This window comes from Oreochromis niloticus, linkage group LG5 (genome assembly GCF_001858045.2).
Source record: "Oreochromis niloticus isolate F11D_XX linkage group LG5, O_niloticus_UMD_NMBU, whole genome shotgun sequence".
NCBI classification, from domain to species: domain Eukaryota; kingdom Metazoa; phylum Chordata; class Actinopteri; order Cichliformes; family Cichlidae; genus Oreochromis; species Oreochromis niloticus.
The window spans coordinates 20,000,055-20,021,478 of NC_031970.2; the positions used below are offsets into that span (position 1 = coordinate 20,000,055).

The window sequence follows — 21,424 nt, forward strand, 5'->3', positions numbered from 1 at the left end:
TGGTTTCCTTGGATGTAAACCCGAACACCCTGCCTCTATGTACTCACACTGGAGCTGCAGCATCACATCGCTCAGATCTGCCTTGATGTAGTACTCATTGTAGGGTGGTAATACCAGACCGAGACTGCAGGTGGCAGCATCCCGACAGGATTCCAGTATGAATGGGAGATACAAAAAGATGGTGGGTCTTAGAGTGAATCAGTCTGTGCCTGCAGGCCTCACTGGGCCACAGCTGGTTGGTTTTTATTCATGATTCATAACTCTGTATCCGCTCACCTGTAGTCTGTTCCATTGATAGGAGTCCAGGTGTAACCCCTGTAGACCTCATCGATGTAGCGCTGCAGAGGTAAAGAATTTCAATAAACATAAGAGGCAAAGCTAATAAAGTACAGTGATCAAAGTTTAAGCATTTTTACCTTGCGAAAACTGTGTTTGTTATTCGTCAGACTACTGCGGCCCGGCCTGGGTTGTACGTTGTAAAATTAATGTTCACATTTATGTTTCTGCAACAGTGTGCATACACACAGTCTACAGAACAAGCTCCTTTAAGAATTTGATTAACTTAGATCACCAGACTGTCAGCAGTTTCTGCAGATAGAGTATGAAATTTGCTCAAATATACCTAATTTTTTATTAAATAACATTTGGACCTTATATAACCTAAAACTATTTTATTATTTTAAAAAAACTGTGAATTAAATATCAATACCTGCAAGACTTCAACCGCTTATTTCAGCATGCAGGAATGGTAATATGATGTGATCATATAGGCTAAGTGGCTTATCTTTAACATACAGTGTTTACATAAAGATCAAAAAGACAAAAAAAGAGATAAAAAATCCCCATGCCCTATACAACACAGAAATATACCCATATGTCAGATAGAGCCCCAATAACTAATAAAAAAAATAAACCAAATGCACATACAGAGAAACATAAAGGAAACAGCACTGAGACATCAGCAGGCATTTAAGAGAAGCAAGAGCCCAGGTTGGTACAAAAACCTCCTACTGGATAATCAGGCGTAAATAATCAACATCATAATAGCAGCTTAAAGACCAAAAACAGTTTTGGTTGCTTGCAGGGATAAAAAAGAGTCGGACACATTTAAGCTGGATTTTTGCTCTGAATAAAAACACTGTTGTTGGTTACAGTTCTAGGTCTAATTTTTCAAATAAAGTGATTTAAATAACTGTGTAAGCAGTTTGTTCATGGACCCACCACACAGCACTGTAAATTTATGAGTATGAGTCATCATGACATACTGGAGATGACAGATGACCACATGTGTTATTAAACTCCACATGACTGCTGCAGCCCAAACTAAAGAGCAAATGCGTGCAGACATTCCGAAAGAGACTTGCCTCGTCAATCGACAGTACCAGAGTTTTGATCTGCATTTCGCCTGGTCTTCCATCAATCATCTGTCGACGGATCTACACGATGGAAACACAAAGTTTTTCTTTAAATCGGCACAGATATGTTCTCATCGACTTTCAATGACCTACACAGACAATTTATCCTGCTGGGCAGATTCTCCTCAGGAGGAAACATGTTGTTCACTGGCCAATTACTAACGCTACATCCAGATGAACAGAATTACCTTTTGGGGATTTACTTACCTGGATGACTGAGCATGCATCAACAAAACAGCTCTACTTGTTCCTCACCTCTTCTTTATTGCTGTCCTCCAACTCTGCATCCAGGAAGTCCAGCGTCACAGGTTCTGGCAGATTCACAAGCTGAGAGGAGTTGAGGGAGAACGCGATATTAACACATAGCCTTATGTTATTAATTATTCATCATTATCACTGATGCTTAAAATCCAAACCTAACCCCCCCCCCCGACTTCCTTCTTCTTCTTAAAGCAGCTCCCCACAGAATATATAAAGCATTTTACCAAATTAAATAGATTTGAATCACCTTTGGCTGGAGATTAGGATGAAGGAGCAGGTATCCGTTTGGATCGATGGCAAATATGTATCCGTTGGCCCCGAGCTGTGTCAACCAGAGAAAAAGAAGGAATATCAGTGAAGAGCTGGTCTTCTTCGTTCATCTCAGCTTACAAATAAGAAAAAATGTGTATTATGCACGTACATTGTACCGCGGTGTGAGTCGCTTTATCTCATCAAGATGCACGTCGACTCCCATGACACCTAAAATCAGCTGATTCTTGTGAAAAAAAACAAAACAGCAGCCGTAGATTTATTCATTTAAATAAATTGTTTATATATTGTTTCTATTCAAACTAGTTGTCACACTTTGAATAATGTGCTTATTTGCTTTTCCTGATGAAGCTGGAAGCAGCAGCCAATTAGAAAACTTTAGCAGCAGAAAGTCACCTTACCCGGCCATGAAATGGTCGAGCACATGTAAACGTGTCCTTTTTATACAGACTGCTTCAATCACATGTAATATATCAGTGAGTTTTAGAGGCATCCAGACCACACTAATATTTGTTTTTGCCATACAAACAGTGAGTGTAAATAATAAGTGATATTACACACTAGAGTTAAAGTCTGCATTTGTTCACTAAGACAAAAGGAGAAAATAAGTAACTCGCAAAACCATCTGATCCACCTAAGCTCAAATATAATTATCCTTTTTTGTTACCTGTGAGTTTCCGTCCATGGTGAGATTAAAAACAGGCAAAGTCCCAGTTACTACCATGCCAAGACCCTGCAGAGTGCAAAGATAAAGTCCCAAAACATTTATTAGAAATTATATGAGCTTATTGTGTATTTAACCCTTTAGAGCCGAGCGTAGCGCCCCCGCTACAATTTGCGTATCTATTTTTAAATCCCTGTATCACTGCAACCACGTAAGCTAGCGCAATAATTTTTTTTGCATATGAAACCGGATAAGTTGTACTTACATCTTATGCCATCAGCTTGTCCTAGGTCACGGTTTTCTTCCACATATAGCTTTGCAAAAACTGCATAAAAAGCGCTTGCAGCAACAAAAACATAATACTCCAGAAACACGCTTTGCCGATCCGATCAGCTGTTCATAACACTTCCTACGTTGGAATAGACGTCAGCGCGAACTTTCGCATGTCCGCCATTACCTGACCGAAACCGGAAGTGACGTCATTTCGCGGAAATGTAGTTTTTTTTTACTGTCAGGGCCTCAGAGCCTATACTGGTGTTTTTAAAAGTTATCTTTGACTTTATGACTTTCTGTGTCGTTTCTGGGATGCTTAGAACTCAAATTGCACTGCTGGAAATGGTTTATTTTGATGCATATGCTGCTTTTTTGCAAATTTGCACTATAATATTTATTTTCGTTTTTCCTGCAGTATATAAAAATTGGTGTATTTCAAAAGTAAAACTATGAAGACACTTCAAATAAATTTCCTGTGGTGGGAAACTAGTTTGTGCAACTTTTTTGTATTTACAGTTTTGAGGGATAAGCCTCTTAAATTTCTCTAACTAGAAATATATGTTAAAAAAACAAAAACGATTTTAAATTTTTTTGTAGTTTATTGCACTTTTTTGCAATTTATGTAATTACTATGCACTTAATGCATACATATTATTAAAATTTGGGCTGTAATGGTTGTATTGATGTATATCAACTTGAAATGCTCCCAAAATTGGCACTACAGCATGTAAAAATATAATATAAGCTCTTGCGGACTTGGTTCTATGGTAGGTCTTAAAGGGTTAATGGATTAGGTATATTTGATGAGCTCACACCATCTCACCAGAGCATCCTGATACACATTGGTCCACTGAACCTGCTTGGCTTCGCTGCCTGCCAGAACCATGGGGCGTCCCAGCACGTCAAGGTACTCCTGACAAAACACAGAGATACGTGACAGGCCGCAGCTTGAAAACAACCGACAACATCAGGCCTCTGGGAGAAGGCTGAGCAAACAAATGAGCATAGATGTTTCTATAGGACGAGCGAGTGCCACAAAGAGAATGAGCAAACAGGGATCATCTGTATTAGAGGCACTAGACAAACCCACCTGGGTGTTAATCCTTATAGCGCAGATGGAACGGATCTCGAAATAGTAACCTGGCAAGCAACGAAGAAAAAAAGACAACCAATGAGAGAAAAAGAGAGAGAGAGAGAGAGAGAGAGAGATAGGGGATGTGTGAGCGGTTCTTTCAAAAAAAAAAAAACATCAACACTGGAGTGGTGCTCATAAATATTCTAGATTTGACTAGATGTTACTAGACCAGTGACTCAGCCTTTAAAACCCCACAGATAGGAAGCTTAAAGAAGAAAACTACTGAGCTTTAACACAGAGGTATCTATATTCATGAAATTCAGGCAAGACCATTCAATCAGCTGGAAGTCTCAAATCTCCAACGACTGATCTCTTATCCTAAAAACAGTCTCAGTCATCATCCCTTACCATTCATTGTTTCAAATTATCCCACATCCATATGTTTATGTCTTTTTCATAATTCCAAACACATAAAAAATGTATCGTGCATTTTTAAATATTCTGGTTGTCTTCCTGAAAACACAGCCTGACATACTTATTGTCTTTGCAAACTTTGCAAAAAGGGATTTCCTAGATTTTTAAAGAATTTGTAATGAAGGTTTGAAGGTCAGAGCAGTGAGAGGCTGAGAGTTTAGGTCACAACGTTTAACGGTTAACAAAATATAACACGTGTTGCTCCACTGATCTATTTTATAAAACCATCAATTATTCAGTCAAAACTAGCAAACCAGTGGACACTGACAATGCCTTTTCTCTTGGGTCAAACTATCACTCGGCGGGCATGAATTTTTCAAGGAGCTGGCAGATGCACGACATTCCCCCACGTTCTCGCCAAAGAGGTTTTCGGTGTCAGTGAGTAACTGTTGGGCCTTAAAATATCTACACAAACAAAACTGTGGCAGCGACCTCTCTGTGAGTACCAGCACCTCCTTAAAGTCAAGTCCTCTAACAGGATCAGTGTGTTTTACATTATGCTCGGTTATTTATTGGTTCTACTCTTATTTATTCCCATTCTTACAGATATTGATGTTTAGGATTTCTTATCCAACACATAACAATGACTAAAAACTTCTTCATGCAGCTGTTCCCTTTAAGGATGACCACTGAGGATCATTTGCCTCCATCTCACCCAATCACTAGCATTCTCTTCTGTCACACCAACCCTCTGCATGTCCTTCATCACTTCATCCATGAACCGTCATCAGTCGTCCACTTTTCCTCCTGCCTGGCAGATCCATATTTAACTTTGTCCAGCATAGCCACTATCCCTCCTCTGCACATGTCCAAACCATCACAGCCTTGTCTCTCTAACTTCATCTCCAAATTGTTCACCCCGAGTTGTCCCTCTGATGTCATCATTTCTAATTCTGTCCCACCCAGGCAATTACAACGACAATCTCAGCATCTTCAAGTCTGACACCTCTAGCTCGGCCTCCTGTATTTCTGTTTGTGCCACAGCAGGCCTCACTACCATCTTATAAAGCTTCCCTTTCACTCTTGCTGTTGTCAGTCACAAATGACCCCTGATTTTATTCTCCACCGACTCTAACCTACCTGCATGTCAGCTGCTTTGAATGCTTGACCCATGGTTGACCCAGGGTGTCATCAGACCCCTCTTTTGATGCCCTATCATATGCTTTTTGCTAGATCCACAAAGACAGAGTGCAACTTCATCTAGCCAAACATTGCACACATTTCAGTGCTCTTTCTCGGCATGAAGCCACAAAAAACAAAAAAGTAGTAACGCTACAAATATTTTTATTTATCATTACGTTTTTTTATCAAGTGATCCACAGAATACATCATCTCATCATCTCATCTTATCATCTCAAAACAGTTTTTAATTTTTAAGTTTTTAATAACATGGACTGAATCCTTTTGTAGTCTAAAGTATATGAAGCTGAACTCACCTTTATTGGTGCACGCAATCCATTGTAAGGGAGTGACATCATAGTTATGCTGGCCCACGGAAAAGGTGAATACTCGAACCTGACATGGGTGAATAGAGAAAATGTCAAATTAATTGTCATAGGGTGATTAGACACTACAGAAACATCCTGCTCAAATGCAGGAGGTAATGGAGAGGTGTCTGATTTGCACGAGAAACTGACCGTTTTGTTGGGCCAGTTGTATTGCATGAAAACATCCTGAGCTCGGTCCTCTCCTCCGTCAGTAAACAGCATGATTATTTTATTGCAGTTAGCCCGGGGGACATTTGTTTTCTGAAAATTAGGAAAAAACAAAATAGATGTGTCAGTCAATGCAGTAAAACTGCATGCAGAACCTTTATTTTATCACATAATGCCCAGTCAAACGAAATCCGTATAGATGACTTGCATTTAATAGCTGATTGAAGGCAAAGTGAAATCCAGACTTGTAGTCAGTGGTGCCTTTAGCCTGCATCTGCTGCACTGCATCCTTGAAAATCTTTTTGTTGCGCACATTAGCCTGGACTAGATGGCTAAAGCAAGGGACCACAGCCACAGCCTTCTCATTAAACTGAAACACAGGAGCAGACGCAGTTTGAAAACGACAGGGGAAATGATGGAAAACCAATGTTCAGATTCAGTAAGTGTAGCATATGCTAACCCTGGCCACATTGACGTAGTCATCATCGGATAAAGTGTCCAGCATTTCCATCACTGACGCTTTGATCAGTTTCAGGGTGAGTCCGCTGACACTGCCACTCCTGAGGAAAGATCAGAATAAACATGCTTAAATAAATACTTATTTATTTAAGCAAGAAGTATTTAGAGACAAACAAAAAGCAAGAAGATAATTTTGTATGAGGGAATGCAAAATTACACATTTATGTGTCAAGAGTATTAACTAATCCAAAAGGTTTTGGCTCAGATGTAGTTAAAACTCGCAAAATGGTGCTAAAGACGATCTAATTTTATCCATTTTTATGCCAATCGACAGTTGTGGAAAGCATAGTCTGGATCAGGGGTGTCAAACTTCAGGCTCAGGGACCAAAATTGGGTCAGCAAACACTCTAATTTAGCCCATTGAATGACTTTGGAAAATGTGAAGGAGGGCATAGATTTTGGAATTTCAGGGGTATTTTCATACGTTTTACAACCAAAGCCTTCATACTATACCAAAGTAATTACAGTAAGTGATACATAAACAATTAAATGACAAAAAAATCCAGTTTTTTCACTGCCTACTATAAAAAAAATTTTTTAATTTTAACAATGTTTCTACCACAAGTCAACAAAGACTGAAAACCTGAGACTTGCTGCTGAAATTGGACCTTTTCTTATACTGAGGTATCTCAGAGATTAAACTCCTTCACACTCACAGGAAGGGGACTTTCACTGGTTCGGCCCACAGGATGCAATGCACTGCTGTGCCTGATACAACTATGTCTGTCAATATTCAATTCAATTGTATTTATATAGCACCAAATCACAACAACAGTTGCCCGAAGGAGCTCGAAATAAAAACTAAGAGAAAAGTTCTCTACTGTAACTGTAAAAGTCTCCCTCAAAGTGAAATTTTTTTTTCTTGAAAACTTTCAAACTCTTTTTGTGAGCTTTTTATTCAACCAGGTTTAAAATAATTCAAGAGGCCAGTTTAAAAAGAACAGAATAATTCATAATGCCTCCACTAAAGTCTTCAGTAGTGCTGCAAAATCTCTCCTGCTGCAGTGATTGATCGGCACTGATAAATATATTCAGTGGTTATATAATGGTACTTTTCACTCCTTTACTTTCCACTTCTGATTTAATTTTGTACAGTTTGCATTCAACAAAACACAAATTTCTGCAGTACTAGTGGAAATGTGATCTCAAAAACTACAGTAAAAATATGGCTAAAAAATAAAGCTCATGAATACTGCATGGAAGAATAGATCTGAAATTTTTTTGCATTTTTTGCCATCCTAATGTACACGTGATGAGCAACCAGGTTTCAAACTTATGAAAGGTCTGCTGATTTCCCACATTGAGCTTAACAATGGGATTAACCTTGCAGTAAGTACCAATGAAGTATGTCCTTTTACCACAATAGCAACCAAGGGGACAGCAAAGCAACAAAAGACTGCTGTACTTGAACACGAGTTTGAATTCACTCAGCAAAAAAAAGCAAAACATTAGTGTCTGCTCTGCCATAGAAATACAAATGATTAACGCAATACTTGAAAAACATTTATGAAATATACAAATTTGCAGATGACAAAATGATGCTACAGCCAACAGCTCGTTGTTATACAAAATACCAAAAACAAACAGAGAACAAAATAATCGAGTTTTGCCCTAAGGCAGAAGGAATATACAATTAAAGCAGTATTTCACACTTTATCCTCTCCCTAATCCGCAAAATAGTGCAAATCATGCTGATGAAAATGTTCCAACAGTAAGGCTCACACAGAGAAAAACAACCAGCCTGGATGTGCGGGAAGTTAAAACAGGCACTTTAAATTGCCAGGGGTGAGGGGAAAAAATCTATATAGCCTAATGTCAGAATATTTTGCGTATTTTACGATACATTATATCCATACAGGGACACCAAATATTGATATTTTGTTGCATAAATTAAAATACTCTGGGACTACGAACTAGAGGGCTCATCACGCCTGTAGGAGGTAATCGTTCTGGAAACTGTTGCAGTCTGACTTGGACTGACCGCCATCCCTTTTTCAAAGGTTTGGAAATAACTGCTGTCTACTCAGAGTGCCAACATGTTGCCATCAGTATGAATGAGTCTTTATCAATAAGCATAACTCAAGGGGACTCGGCTCAGCTAGCTGCTGGCTGGTTGTATTCTAGTTACATTCCTATAAAACAGGAAGATTCTTGAGTGCAAATCTAATAATTTTCAGTCTCTGTAGACTTTAACAGATATGTGATTTTCTATGATTTATCACAGTTACTGTATTATCAGAAACAGATTGCAAGTATTTGCCAACTTGACCGCATTCAATCACGACTGATATCAGACTGACTGTCAACATTTAGTAGGTTTTAGTGACAGCTTGAACGTCTCATTTTGCAGCAAAAAAATAAATAATAATTGGATTGAACAGATAATGACAAAGTTTAACTTTGAGGACATAACATGTGTTTGAAAACAGGTGATAAATCACATGAATATCACAAAATGTTAAAAATTGCAATAATATTGCATCATCAGAAAGTGAAAACGTGGTTAATAAAACAACAACCAAAGGGGATCATAAAGCTCTAACCTTCAAAATAAAACAGGGAGCAAAATGAAAGAAGAGCAGAGGTGAAATTTGCCTGGTTAACAGTGAGAGGCATGCCGAGAAAAACTCAGGAGGGGCATAAGAAAAGCAAGCAAAAGTAAAAAAGTAAGTAAAAGAAATTCAGTAAAACGACTGGATGTTACAAGAAAAATCAGAGAATCAAGATTTACAAAAACCACATGGGCAGAAAAAAGCGATTTCCTGGACTCTCTGTACATTTCCAGCCAGTCTAGCCTTTGCTTGAGTCCAGCTGTGATGCTAAACTAAGATAACCATAAGAAAAATGAATGTTTATTCTCTGAATCTGTCAAAAGGAGTTTAGCAGAATTACTCACACGTCAACAAGGATGACCATGTCTTTGGGGGATGAGGCACCCTGGATGTACCTGTGGGGAAAAAAGAAGAGTACATAAAACTTGATCTGCTTCAATCTATTGCATGCAGCCCACATGTAAACATGTTTAAAGCTGGAACGCATACCAGGGCCTCCTCCTGACATCATACAGGTCAATTTTATCAGGAGCTTTCCAGGGTGTTGCTGCAAAAAAACCCAGAAGAAAATATTCACGTCACAGTATTTACTTTGACTTTGGCTTATTCACCTCCTACCTGACAGCTGGAACCTAAAAACTAAAACCTACCTGGATAATAGCGAGTGACTCCTGTCGCGCTCCCAAATGCTTGCCACAGCAGTGACGGATCCTCTCGACTATTCTCCATGAAGACTTTCTCCAACGCTTGCGTCCAGTTCAGTTCGTTTAGAATGACGGGAGCTAATCAACAAACAGTGAAATATTTTAAATACACACCTTAACCTTAAGCTAATTGCAAACATGTCTTTACAGACTGCCGACTCTACTTACCTCCTTTATAAATATCTGTGGGAATCTGAACAGCTGTGTAGGAATAGTTGACATTATTCTTGAAGTTTGGGTCATACACAAACTCCAGCTTGATGTGAGAGGGATTTTCCACCTCTCCTTCTCCATCCATGGAATACTACATGAACAGGAGGACAAGCACATGAAGCACAAACACATTTCTCTCTCGTAATATTAATACTGTAGTTGAGTCAATTCAGGCTACATCAAGTAAGTATAAGCCAAATACAGTGGAACCTCGGATTGCGAGTAACTTGACCTACGAGTAATGAGCAAAAAAACTCATAGTCATTTGTTTCAGATACATGCATCAGTGTCAGTGACTTATACAGAAAATACCTTTAAAAATGATTTTTATATGAATATTTTGGGAGCTCGTAGTGGTCCATCAATCATTTCTCATGGGGAAAATTCTCTTTGACATACGAGGGTTTTGGTTTGCGAGCAGCAACGAATCATACTCATAAACCAAGGTACTACTGTACTTAAGTTTTTTTTTCTTTAATAAAATTTCAGTTTATTTGTCCCTTACTCACATAATCCAGCTCTGCCTTGGAATCATAATAAGCCATGTCCAGCTCCTAGTAGAGAACAGATGGAGATACGAAGAGGCTGCAACTGTGAAACAGTTTGAGGACAAGTAATCATATGCATGCATGTGTCAAGTCTGTCTCTGCACACTGAGTTCTGCATAAGCGTAGCCACTACTTAGAATGTATGTTCATTTAAAATTATGCCCATCGAAAGTCCAAAACTGCATTTTTTTAATACTACAACCCTGTTTCGAAACAAAAAGCAAACAAAAAAACCCAAATCAATGTCTTTTTAATAATTTAAGTAAGATTTTTGAAAATTATATACAGCTTAGAATTAAATGTGGTCCGATGCTGCTGAAATAAACAAGGCCACTCACTGATGAGTACACTTGTGAATATTCACTCTGGGATGAATTTCTTTCAGCTATCGGTAAGAGTGACCTTCTCTGTTCTTTATATTTCATAAAGAGCGGAGAAGCTACCTATACATGTTCATGAATTAGAGTTGAGCATACTCCTACTAAATCTGTATTTATCGTTCACGTTCTCAGACATGCAAGTCACTCATGCCTGCATACAACCCCTGTACAAGCATGGATGCCGTACGTGTGCTGATAACTAGCTGGATGGTCAGAAATGTTTTCTATATTGTCTGAAGTTTCAGGAACTTGCTGAAATATTTTTATTCATCGTAGGATTTCAGCTTGCTTTTGTGGATAAACCATCAAAAAATTCCAAGGCAGTTTCATTTCAAATACCCTAAAATGCCTTTATTCTTGTAGGATGGTCAGGTTTAACTCTAAAAAAACAAGCAAAAAAACCTAATGCATTTCAGCAGGCAAGCCTTGTTATAGTCGTTGCTCTTAGTTAAATGTAGATGCAGAGACAATGTTAGCAGACACGTTGAATCACTGAATCACATGACTATAGACCATGACGAGGGTCTAGCAGCACTTGAAGTACTCAGAATCTGAAATGTCACCTAATGATTTTCTATTGTCATCGACTGAATGGACGTTAACTAACAACATTACACAGTATTTAAACAGACCAAAGTATGTGCTACGGAGGCTTTATATAGTCCTCCTTAAGCAGGTGTATAACTGGGTCAAAGGGAAGAAAACTCTGTTAAATTATGAAAGAAATATTTGTTTCTTTCAAACACATTATTCAGAAAAAAATTGTTTGTCTTAATCTGGATCATGTTTTTTAAAATAAAATCAATCCCAATATTAAATTATTTTAGTGTACAGCAGGGAGAAAATAAAATTCTTATGTCTTATAACCTTTAAAGAGAATAAAGGAACTTTGCATACATCTGTATTTAGAAAATTAACAGACAGAAACATTATGGTACACGCCAGCAGCTTTCACCCAAAGTGGCTTAAAGAAAATGTCCCTTTTGGTGAAATCTAATGAGTGAGGACAGTCTGTAACCAGGAAAAGGATTTTGAGGCAAAATCTAATGAAATAGTGTTTTCAGGAACATAGATATAGAAAGACTATTCAACACCTGGACAGACAAACCTTATTTAAAAGAAATGTTCCAAAACTAATAAAACATGAATTAGTCTTGGCCAAAAGGAATTGGGGTATTATTGGGAGCGATGATGTAATGACCCAGATCTCCTCTGAACCACCATTAATCAGTTTTAGGAGGACTCTCACCCTACACAACAAACTGGTACACACCAATCAACAACCAGACTCCCAGGAACATGGCTGTGCCCAAAACCTAGAGAATCCTGTTTGATAAATCATGAAGTTCTTTCATGACTTAGCCCATGTGTATCTTTTCCAATGAGCACCTCAAATAGAATCAGTTTGAATCCAGGGATTTGAGACTTTGTTGTTCTCTTTCTCTCTCGGTCAGGCCCGTCTCCAGGGTGTACCCCACCTCTTGCCCAGTCACAGCTGGGGGGGGGACAGGCACCAGCTGTTCCGAGACCCCAAGCTGGATGCACGGATCCAAAACATTTTTTCCCAGAAAGGAGTTACAGCCAAAAAAAATTATTCCTCCATCCATAAAATGTTAACAAAAAGCACAAAAATGTCAGAGCTTTCCAAAGTGATATTTTAAAAGTAACACTTTCATCTAAACAGCAGCCAAAAAAAGTACAGAAGTCTTTAGTTTAAAACTACACTTAAAAAAGGAAAAGCTGCATTTGTGATGTTGTAACCACCAAATGTTTCCTATTGTTCGGTACTGTTTTCTGTTCAGCACTCTCACATTATGAATCAGTAGACAGGCTGTAAGGCTTGTGTGGAGCATCGCCATCTGTTACTGTCTTTACTTCAGAGTACGGGTGACATCTACACTGAGGTGGATGTGTTCCTATTTTTGGCCTGTTCTGATTACCAGATTTGATCTCCAAAGAGCGCCTTAGCCTAAATCGAACTTAACATGACAACTCCATCAGTCTGCCGTTAGTCATCTTGTTGTTAGTAATATAAAGTTTTAGCACCTCTGAAAACACCGAGCTATCAGTCAGTGTTCTTTTTCAGTCAGTCCAAAGAAATGATGCTGCTCATCCACCATGTTAACTTCTCCTATGAGCTTCTTCTCCTAATATTAATCTGTCAGCAGCGATAAAGGATAGTTTCATTCATATATGATAAAAAAGGAGACGTTTAGGATTTACTCAGATCGTCTCTTCAATCTGTCTCTTTCTCATCATGCCCTCACCTTTATGTATAACAATATGCTTGTTCCTATCTTTGCTAAGAGACAGATGAGAAGATGGGTATCACTCTTATATCTCTCTGCTAAATATAGAGTTCCACGCTAAGCAGGCTGGAGTGCTCAGCTTAGCATACATACTGGTTACAAGTGGAAACAACACCATCTCTATACAAATATTTATTTTAAAAAAAACCCAAAGAGTAAAATTGGTAATCTTTGCTGATCAGGCCTTTTTACTTTCAGACTTTATATAGCACCAAATCACAAGAACAGTCCCATCAAGGTGCTTTTTACACTAAGGTAAAGCTCCCACAATTATGGAGATAAAACCCAATCATCAAACGACTCCCTTTAAGCAAGCACTTGGCAACAGTGGGAAGGAAAAACTCGCTTTTAACAAGAACAAATCTGTGATAGAACTACTCATTTAGGAGTAGCCATCTGCCACAACTACTTACAGAGATGGAAAGAGCATCTTTGAATGCGCAGCATATCCAGGCTAATGGTGATGGTGTAATGGTGTGGGGGCTATTTACTTGGCACACTTTCGGCCTCTTAGTATTGATCATCATTTAAAAACTCCAGCCTACGTGGCCATGTCCTTCCCTTTATGATCAGAAGATCATCATCTTCTGATGATCAAATCTAGTTACTTTCCTAAATCACTTTGCCTACATTCAAAAACAGAGAAGAAACGAAAACAACAGCCAGTTAAGATGGGGAAATCTAACTGGGAGCCTATGGCAAACTTCACAAAGTGGTCAACAGTGTCTACTCAGATTGCAGCGGATGAGCAAAAACATGTAGTCCTTTGAAATCACAGGGGAATTCAGTGCCTCTGAGAAGGATGTGAGAACCCATGTGAGAGGATGAGGTTAATCCCGTCTCATTTTGTCAGGGAAATGAAGCAGACCGAGTGGAAAAGTGGAATGCCAATGTGTGTAGGCCTCAAAAGAAGCACACGGCTGAGTGCGCTCAGTCATCTGTTTCAGCCAGACGAGCGCAGCGCAGAGGGATCCACTCAGCTGCCTGGTGTAAATGTTTCTTTCTCAGGTCATCCCGTTTAGAGACACAGCGCTGAGAAACATACCCCTGAATTATTTTATTCAGTGAATTCAAGGTAAAATGGTAGAGTTTTTAATATGTGAGGAAATGTGTTGAAAAGTCTTCTTGATAAATGAATATATTCATTTATCAAGAAGACTTTTCAACACATTTTTGAAGTTTTTAGGGAAACAATACAGTGTATTACAATAATATAGATTATTGTAATATACTGTATTGTTTCCCCAATTTTTTAATCGACACATTTTCAAGTATTTCAAAGATAATATGTTTTAAAAAAAAAAAATTCCCCTTGAAATTACTATAGATTAACTCAAGTTCAAATCCACTATGGACACAAAAGCCCTTATGAAGAAAAGAAAAGCTGAATATGTTGAAAACAAAAACCCACCAAGGCCTTACAAGTAATAATAAAAAAACACATTTGGAAATGGAAAGTAAAAGAAATGGAGCTCAATTTGATACATGCATGACTATCAAAGCTATTAACTGAGTAACATTATATTTTTAATTTGAACTGAGAATATAATGTTATTGAGACTTACCTTGATTTCATCCTGCCACAGATGCTCCCGCTGGAGCCGCTCTGCTTCACTGGCTAACCTCTACAGAGACAAAGCCACATTAGACAAGCAAGTATGATGGAAATCATCTGGTCTTTAAAAGGCTTTAAAATTAAGTAAATATAATCTGCTGATATTCTGTATTCTGTTTTTGCTAAGCATGGTGCTCTGACTTATGTGCAAACATCTCCACTTTATTCTGGTCTATACAAATGATGTTGCAAAGATCTTGTGGTTTGTTTAGATGCAGCTTTCCAACCCTAAGCCATGCTGTTCATTTTAGAGAGAGGAGGCTTTCTCCTGGCAGCCCTTCCAAACAACATGTACTTGTTCGGTCTTCTTCTAATGCTAACTCTAGTGCTAACTTCAGCAGTTTCTCTAAGCTTTGCTCAGGCTGATCTTCAGGTGAATTTGCTGTGATATCCACTCCAGTGAAGATTGGCAGCTGTTTTGAGGCTTTTACCCTCGTGAATAACATTTCTCGCTATATTGGAAATGGTTTTATAATCCTTCCCAAATTGACAGCAGCAGCAATAATTGTTTCTCTGAGATCATTGCTGAAATTTTTTCCTCCATGGCACTGTGCTAACACACAACTGAATGCTCCAGACCAGCAAACTGATAAATCTTTTTCTTTCAGAGAGGTGCACATACTTGATGATGATCGGTTAACTGGGTATATCTGATTATCAACACCTCCTAACTCCCTTAGATTTAGTAAATGTTTAGTTGGATTTTCACACACTAATTCTGCAGTTTGATTTTTGGTTATTAAATAAGGACACAGTGTAATATGTGAGATTGTATTTATCTAATATTAGAAAAATGAGAAGGATCAGATTATTTTATGTTGTGATAAGTAGGGCGTTTCTTTTACACGTGTTTTTTAAAGCAACATTGTGTGATTATGGCAGGAGATGTAAATTATATTCAAACCTTACATATGAAATTACCAGGAAGTTAGAACCTTCTAAAACAGAGAGATCACTTTGCTTCAATAAGAAATTAATATTTAAAAATCACAAGACAAAAATACAAAACTTGAGGAAACATATACTTACATCAAGTGCTTTGCGCTTTTTAGCCAGAAGTTTCTCAATATCCGAGGCCACTTTTTCAACAATCTTCCGAGGCTGATTCTTCACCAGACTAAACCGACGCCTTTCTTCATTGTATATCTGTAAAGTTTGAATGGACAGCTGTTAAAAACATGAGAGATCAAGAGCTCAACACTATATGGACTGCAAACCCCACTCCTGCTGACTTTTCCGGATAAGTTATCTGTGAATAAATCGTTTTCTTTCATGAACCTGCAGAACAAAAAAGGACACTGACAGAGTGTCTGAGACCGAGCTGTAAGATTCAAAGCTCATCTGTTCATTGAAGGCGCACTTGCTGTGTCTGCGTGTACAGTCCAATTCTAAGATGTCTCCTTTCATGCATAAGCATTTATGAACACTGTTTTCACACTGAAGCACCCAAAGTAATTTTATGTGCAATGATCACCATGTTATAAAAAAACATACAGAAAGTAATTTACATTAGAGTTCATTTATGCTTAAGTTAAAAAGGCATATTTGTATCACACAGCTGACTTTCTTCAAATTAGATGCGTGTTATACACATGGGGGTCTTAAGCTTGATACACCCAAATGATGCTCTTAATGCTTTTCTCTGCAGGGTCTGAATTTGAATTAGACCGCACAGAGAAAGCAAAATTCAGAGCACCTGCTGTACAGCTTTGGTACAGGGGGACATCTGGGAATCACACAGGACTGATAGTGGGTGGAGCTGTATTGAGTAATGATTTTATTTAAGAGCAATACCTTCCACAATATTTAGAATAATTTCTGCTTTGAAATTCTTAGAGCTTAAATCGTGGCCACGCTGCTAGTGCTGGTTTAGGCTCTTTTGCCTTCTGCCTTAATTTTTAATGGCGCTGATTCATCAAGGTGCTGAAAACATTCTGGTTCATATTGACATGACAGCATCAAAGAGTTGCTGTAGATCTGTCAGGTACACATCCACCACATCTCTAAGGTGCTCTATTGGATTGTGTAAAGTAGTCAGACTCGAACGTCAAGGAAGGTGGTAGGGAAGCAGACTCAGCATTTTGGGTTTCCAGAGGTGAGCAATTTATTTACAGTGAACCCCATCCTACATGAAACTTAACAAAACTTCCCCCCAAAGTAACTTAATTAACAAAACTCAAAATACATAGATTTGGTAACACAGCTCACCTCTCCCCTCTCCTCAGAGCCTGGCAGAGACTGACTATATATAGGGCCATCAATCTCCCTTCAGTTAGCCCAGCCAGTACCACTCACTAGAGCTGAGTGATCTAAAACTCTACATAGTTGATTGAAAAGGACAAAAACCTCCTCACACTTCTGATTAGCACATTTACACACTAAATGGCTGTATTAACGAAAAAAAAAAAATTCAACAAATCCCTTTAGACCTGGTAACAAACAAAAGGAAGCATTTCTATGATAAAAGAAACCCCTCCTCTTGGTTCAGCCTGCTGATGTCATGTGTGACATCATCAGCACTTTAAAATGCACTTAATTTGGAAATGCTAGGCAGGCCTTTCCCCACACCTGACCTACATGAAGACTGAAAAGAAAGAACAAAGAAAATATGAACAAATGACTTAATCTGTAACATAATAAAATATAAAGAAACATGTAACTGAGTATTTGCCTTAATTTGGAAAATGTTTGATTTGCCGGAAACAGAATGCTTACACAAACAAACCCGGGATAGTGAGTGCAGCAATGTTACTTTGACTCATAGCAAATAAATACAGAAACAGAATAATGTGCAAAAAAAGGTCAACACACCCGGGACAAATGGAGAGCATTACAACTGCAGTGAAGTTTAGATGGTGTGGTCGTCTGCTGCTATAGACCATCTGCTTCAACATTTGTTTGGTTGTTTTTAGTTATTTTTGACTCTTCTTCTTAACACAGAGTGTTTAACCTCTGACTTCTGATCAATAAGACATTTCTCAACCAGAGAACTACTACTCAGTGGATATTTTCTCTCTTGTGTTCTCTGTAAACATTAGAGATGGTTGTGCGGGGAATTCCCAGCAGATCACCATTTTCTGAAATAATCAAGCCAGCCTGTCTGGCATCCACAACCATGCCATGATCAAATTCACTCAAATCACCTTCCTTTCCCAATCTGATGATCAGTCTAACTTTAACAGGTCACCTTTAGTCTACATGAACCAAATGCATCGGGTTGCTGCCATGTTATTGGCTGGTATTGGCTAGATATTTGCATTAACAGGCAGTTGAACAGGTGTACATTTGTTGCTTAGTTATCAGGTTTTCAGTTTTCAGATTCAGATATTAGTTTTGTAGTAAAAAAAAAAAAAAAGGTGCCTGGCATTTTTTATTATTTATAAATTTCATATCTCTCTATGGCAAAACGTTTCAATTATGTATTAATACACACAGAGTAGGATCTCCTTGTTGTCATCCAATACGCAAAGAGAATATTATTTTACAGCATCTTATTGTATGCTTACTGTATTTTAGGTCTATCTATCCCACATGCAAAGATGTTGGAGAAAGAATTAAGATAAGCCAAAAAGAAAGGCAGTGATCTGGATGAATCTGTTTGGCAGGCATACATACAGACTGCAAGAGGGCTTTTCCCCTAAAATTAGCTTTCTTCCCTAACTTTAAAATGTCCCAAATGTTGAATACTGACCAGATGCTTTACTGGCCCATGCTGCACAGATGGGAACATGCAGCGATGAACAGGGTGTTTCTGTGAACTGTGCTGTCTGTGAAGAACTAGGTCTTGTGTAGAATCAACCAAGGAGCACCACTGAGGACACGCATTATGTGGGTAAAACATAGATAACAACCATGTAGGAACGTAAGTATTGAACCTGGTAGCATTTTCCTCATTAAATATATTTCTAACAGAGCTATTGAGATGAAATGCAAGTCAGGTGATTGATCGGGTCGATCTATCAGCTTCATGAGGACACACATGATTTTTCTCTTAGTATTTAGGTATGAACACAAAGCCAACAGCACAAAGAGACTTTAAAGTGATCGCCACAGTGATTCTACTTTAGAAACAGGAACAGAAACTGAACTACTATAAGAAATGGTTCTTATTTCCAGCCTTAGAGCTCACTGGAACATTCATACCCAACGCTATCAGTACGTTTTGCAACAACAAGGTCGCTACAGTCTTGACGGAGCTTTTTGCTTTTATTCATAACGAGATGCTTCTTGTGTGACACCGTGCCAATGAAAAACCTTTTCATAGGCCATCAAATAGGACTGAACCAGCTGATATTAATTTGGGGTACGGCTGCTTTTAAAATGCAGAGAGATTTCAAAACAATTTATACCTGTGTCATTTCACTTTATTACACATAAGTTCCTTTTTGGACTTATTTGTTTTAATTTCTTTCTATGTCTAGATTACATCAGAAAATTTCACATCTATAGCCCCATTAAAAATATGTTTAGTGTGAAAATGTTGGCACGTTCAATGCTTATTTCCCCTCTGTATATAAGCTGTTGGTCCACAACACAAGTTCAAACTGAAATACACTAAGTCTTAATGGATATCCACTGCAATTCTGACATCTATGGTTATAAGACAATGAATTTAGTAATTTACCATGAGAAAGAAAAGGTTCTGTTTTCCTCTTATTCTTTGTGGTGAGACTGTTTAACCCATACTGTGATTTGCTTTGTGCCCAATTGCATATAAAACTCATAACATTCCCATTATCATCTGTTGTGCATGCTACATAGCCAGTGCTATTGTGCTAACGTACTAATACTTCTTGTCGGTACAGAGTCACATCGTCCTTCGTTCTTTTTTGCCATTCTGACCGGTTTAAGAACCAAATACTCTTACATAGCAGATGTTGATGTGACCTGTTTCATAGAAGCACCTTTTTTTCAGTGAAATGTATGGAACACATGAAAATGTCACTTCAGAAAGGTGCAAGAGCTGAACTGGACAGTCAGGATGTCAGCCCTGACTGACCACAGCAACGTTAACATTGCCATTGTTAACACGTTAGCATTTAGCTCAAAACTGCCCAACAAAATTTCTAGGAGAGCTGCAGACTTTAGCCTTATTACTTTTGATGGCTTGTACAAGGTGTCCTAATTTGACCTGTACAGATGTGTCGGCTTTCTTTAACACTAAAAGATGCTGATTTGTTTGAGTTATTGTTTCTGCCAGCAGAAAGAACTAGAAACCTAAAGTCAAGTGAGAATTCATCCCAGAGGCCAATGTTGTAATGTTCTTTGGGAATTTGGGAGTTTTGTTGTTTTTCCTGTTCTTCAATCCTAGGTTTCTAAATGAGGCTAAGTTATGTTTGCTGTTCTCAAATTTATTTTAGGATGTTATGTTCAAGTTCTAGTTAGCCTTGAGGTGACTATTGTTGACGCTAGAAGAACTGAACTGAATTCAGTATTCACAGAGTTTATTATTAGAGTTTGGGTACTTGAGTTTTCTTGTATATTGGTTTATTGTTCTAGCCTCATCAGTGTTTCATGTTCTGTGACTTTCCTTATCTCAGTCTTTAGTTTAGTTGGTGTTTCACTTTGTTAGTTATTGTCTCTCATGTCTTGTTTTGAGTTTTACGTCCTGTCCTAAATTGTTTCAGCTCTGCCAGCCTTCTGGGTCCTCAAATTGCTACTCTACACCCAGCTAGCTGTGGCAGCTGTAGTTATCTATAAATGTGAATCCCTGGTTTAGGAATTAAAATGATGCCTGACGTAAATTAGTTTCCTCTTCAAGAGAAAACTGCACAGAACTTTCTAAGCGAAGGACAACAATCTTGAACAGATCTGCAGTGTTTTAAAAGCATGGCGGGATTAATGAGGATTGAATGAACAAGTGAGTTTCACATCAAGGCATTACTGCAGGCTGACCATCTGCTATGGTGTGACACAAACAGAGGACACGTGCCACTGCTCTCTGCTGAGGGAACGCCCCCACACACCTCCTCAGAGCAGGGATCGCTTGCCCCCTACAGATGATCTTTGGTCCTGGTCTCTGGCACTTGCCTTCAGAGGGACAACCCCTCCCAGCCACCTGTTACACTAAATAATGTTGAAAACATGCTGGAAATGAAAAGTAAAAGAGAACTGAATGCACTCCTAATGACGGTCTACCAGATCACTGTGAACAATTAGACAAAAATAAAAACAATTACAATCTGGACTTACCTGCAGTCAGTGAATGTAACAAATCAAAATCCCATTTTAGAAAACCTTCAGTGGAAATGTTTTGGGTTTTTTTATTTCAGCCTTTTGCTTACACTATCTTAGGGTGCAACTGAGCTACATTTCCACAGTAAAAGTTCTTTTATTTCAGTAAACAAACAACTTTTATTTTGAGTTGATCCTAAGTATAAAATATTTATCAGGAATTCATTATTTACTTCTGCATGAGCAATGCTCACTAAAAACTTTGATGTCCAACCTTCAGCTGGAAGAAGCAGAGTTGGAATCTGAGATCCAAGTTGACTGGA

General features: G+C 38.3%; 1 protein-coding gene across 1 annotated transcript in view; it reads right to left on the bottom strand.

Moving 5' to 3' along the window:
- Nucleotides 1–21,424, bottom strand: part of cacna2d2b (calcium channel, voltage-dependent, alpha 2/delta subunit 2b) — a 40,749-nt gene that overhangs the window by 9,990 nt on the left and 9,335 nt on the right. The window contains exons 3-22 of the mRNA XM_003454586.5: nucleotides 15,957–16,073; nucleotides 14,878–14,937; nucleotides 10,585–10,629; nucleotides 10,031–10,166; nucleotides 9,809–9,940; nucleotides 9,648–9,705; nucleotides 9,503–9,553; nucleotides 6,548–6,647; nucleotides 6,296–6,457; nucleotides 6,070–6,180; nucleotides 5,869–5,947; nucleotides 3,974–4,023; nucleotides 3,707–3,796; nucleotides 2,614–2,679; nucleotides 2,098–2,172; nucleotides 1,924–1,998; nucleotides 1,671–1,742; nucleotides 1,365–1,436; nucleotides 277–338; nucleotides 48–124 (exon numbers count right to left, since the gene is read on the bottom strand). Of these exons, the coding sequence (XP_003454634.2) occupies nucleotides 48–124; nucleotides 277–338; nucleotides 1,365–1,436; nucleotides 1,671–1,742; nucleotides 1,924–1,998; nucleotides 2,098–2,172; nucleotides 2,614–2,679; nucleotides 3,707–3,796; nucleotides 3,974–4,023; nucleotides 5,869–5,947; nucleotides 6,070–6,180; nucleotides 6,296–6,457; nucleotides 6,548–6,647; nucleotides 9,503–9,553; nucleotides 9,648–9,705; nucleotides 9,809–9,940; nucleotides 10,031–10,166; nucleotides 10,585–10,629; nucleotides 14,878–14,937; nucleotides 15,957–16,073 (1,690 nt within the window). The remainder of the gene's footprint in view (nucleotides 1–47; nucleotides 125–276; nucleotides 339–1,364; nucleotides 1,437–1,670; nucleotides 1,743–1,923; nucleotides 1,999–2,097; nucleotides 2,173–2,613; nucleotides 2,680–3,706; nucleotides 3,797–3,973; nucleotides 4,024–5,868; nucleotides 5,948–6,069; nucleotides 6,181–6,295; nucleotides 6,458–6,547; nucleotides 6,648–9,502; nucleotides 9,554–9,647; nucleotides 9,706–9,808; nucleotides 9,941–10,030; nucleotides 10,167–10,584; nucleotides 10,630–14,877; nucleotides 14,938–15,956; nucleotides 16,074–21,424) is intronic.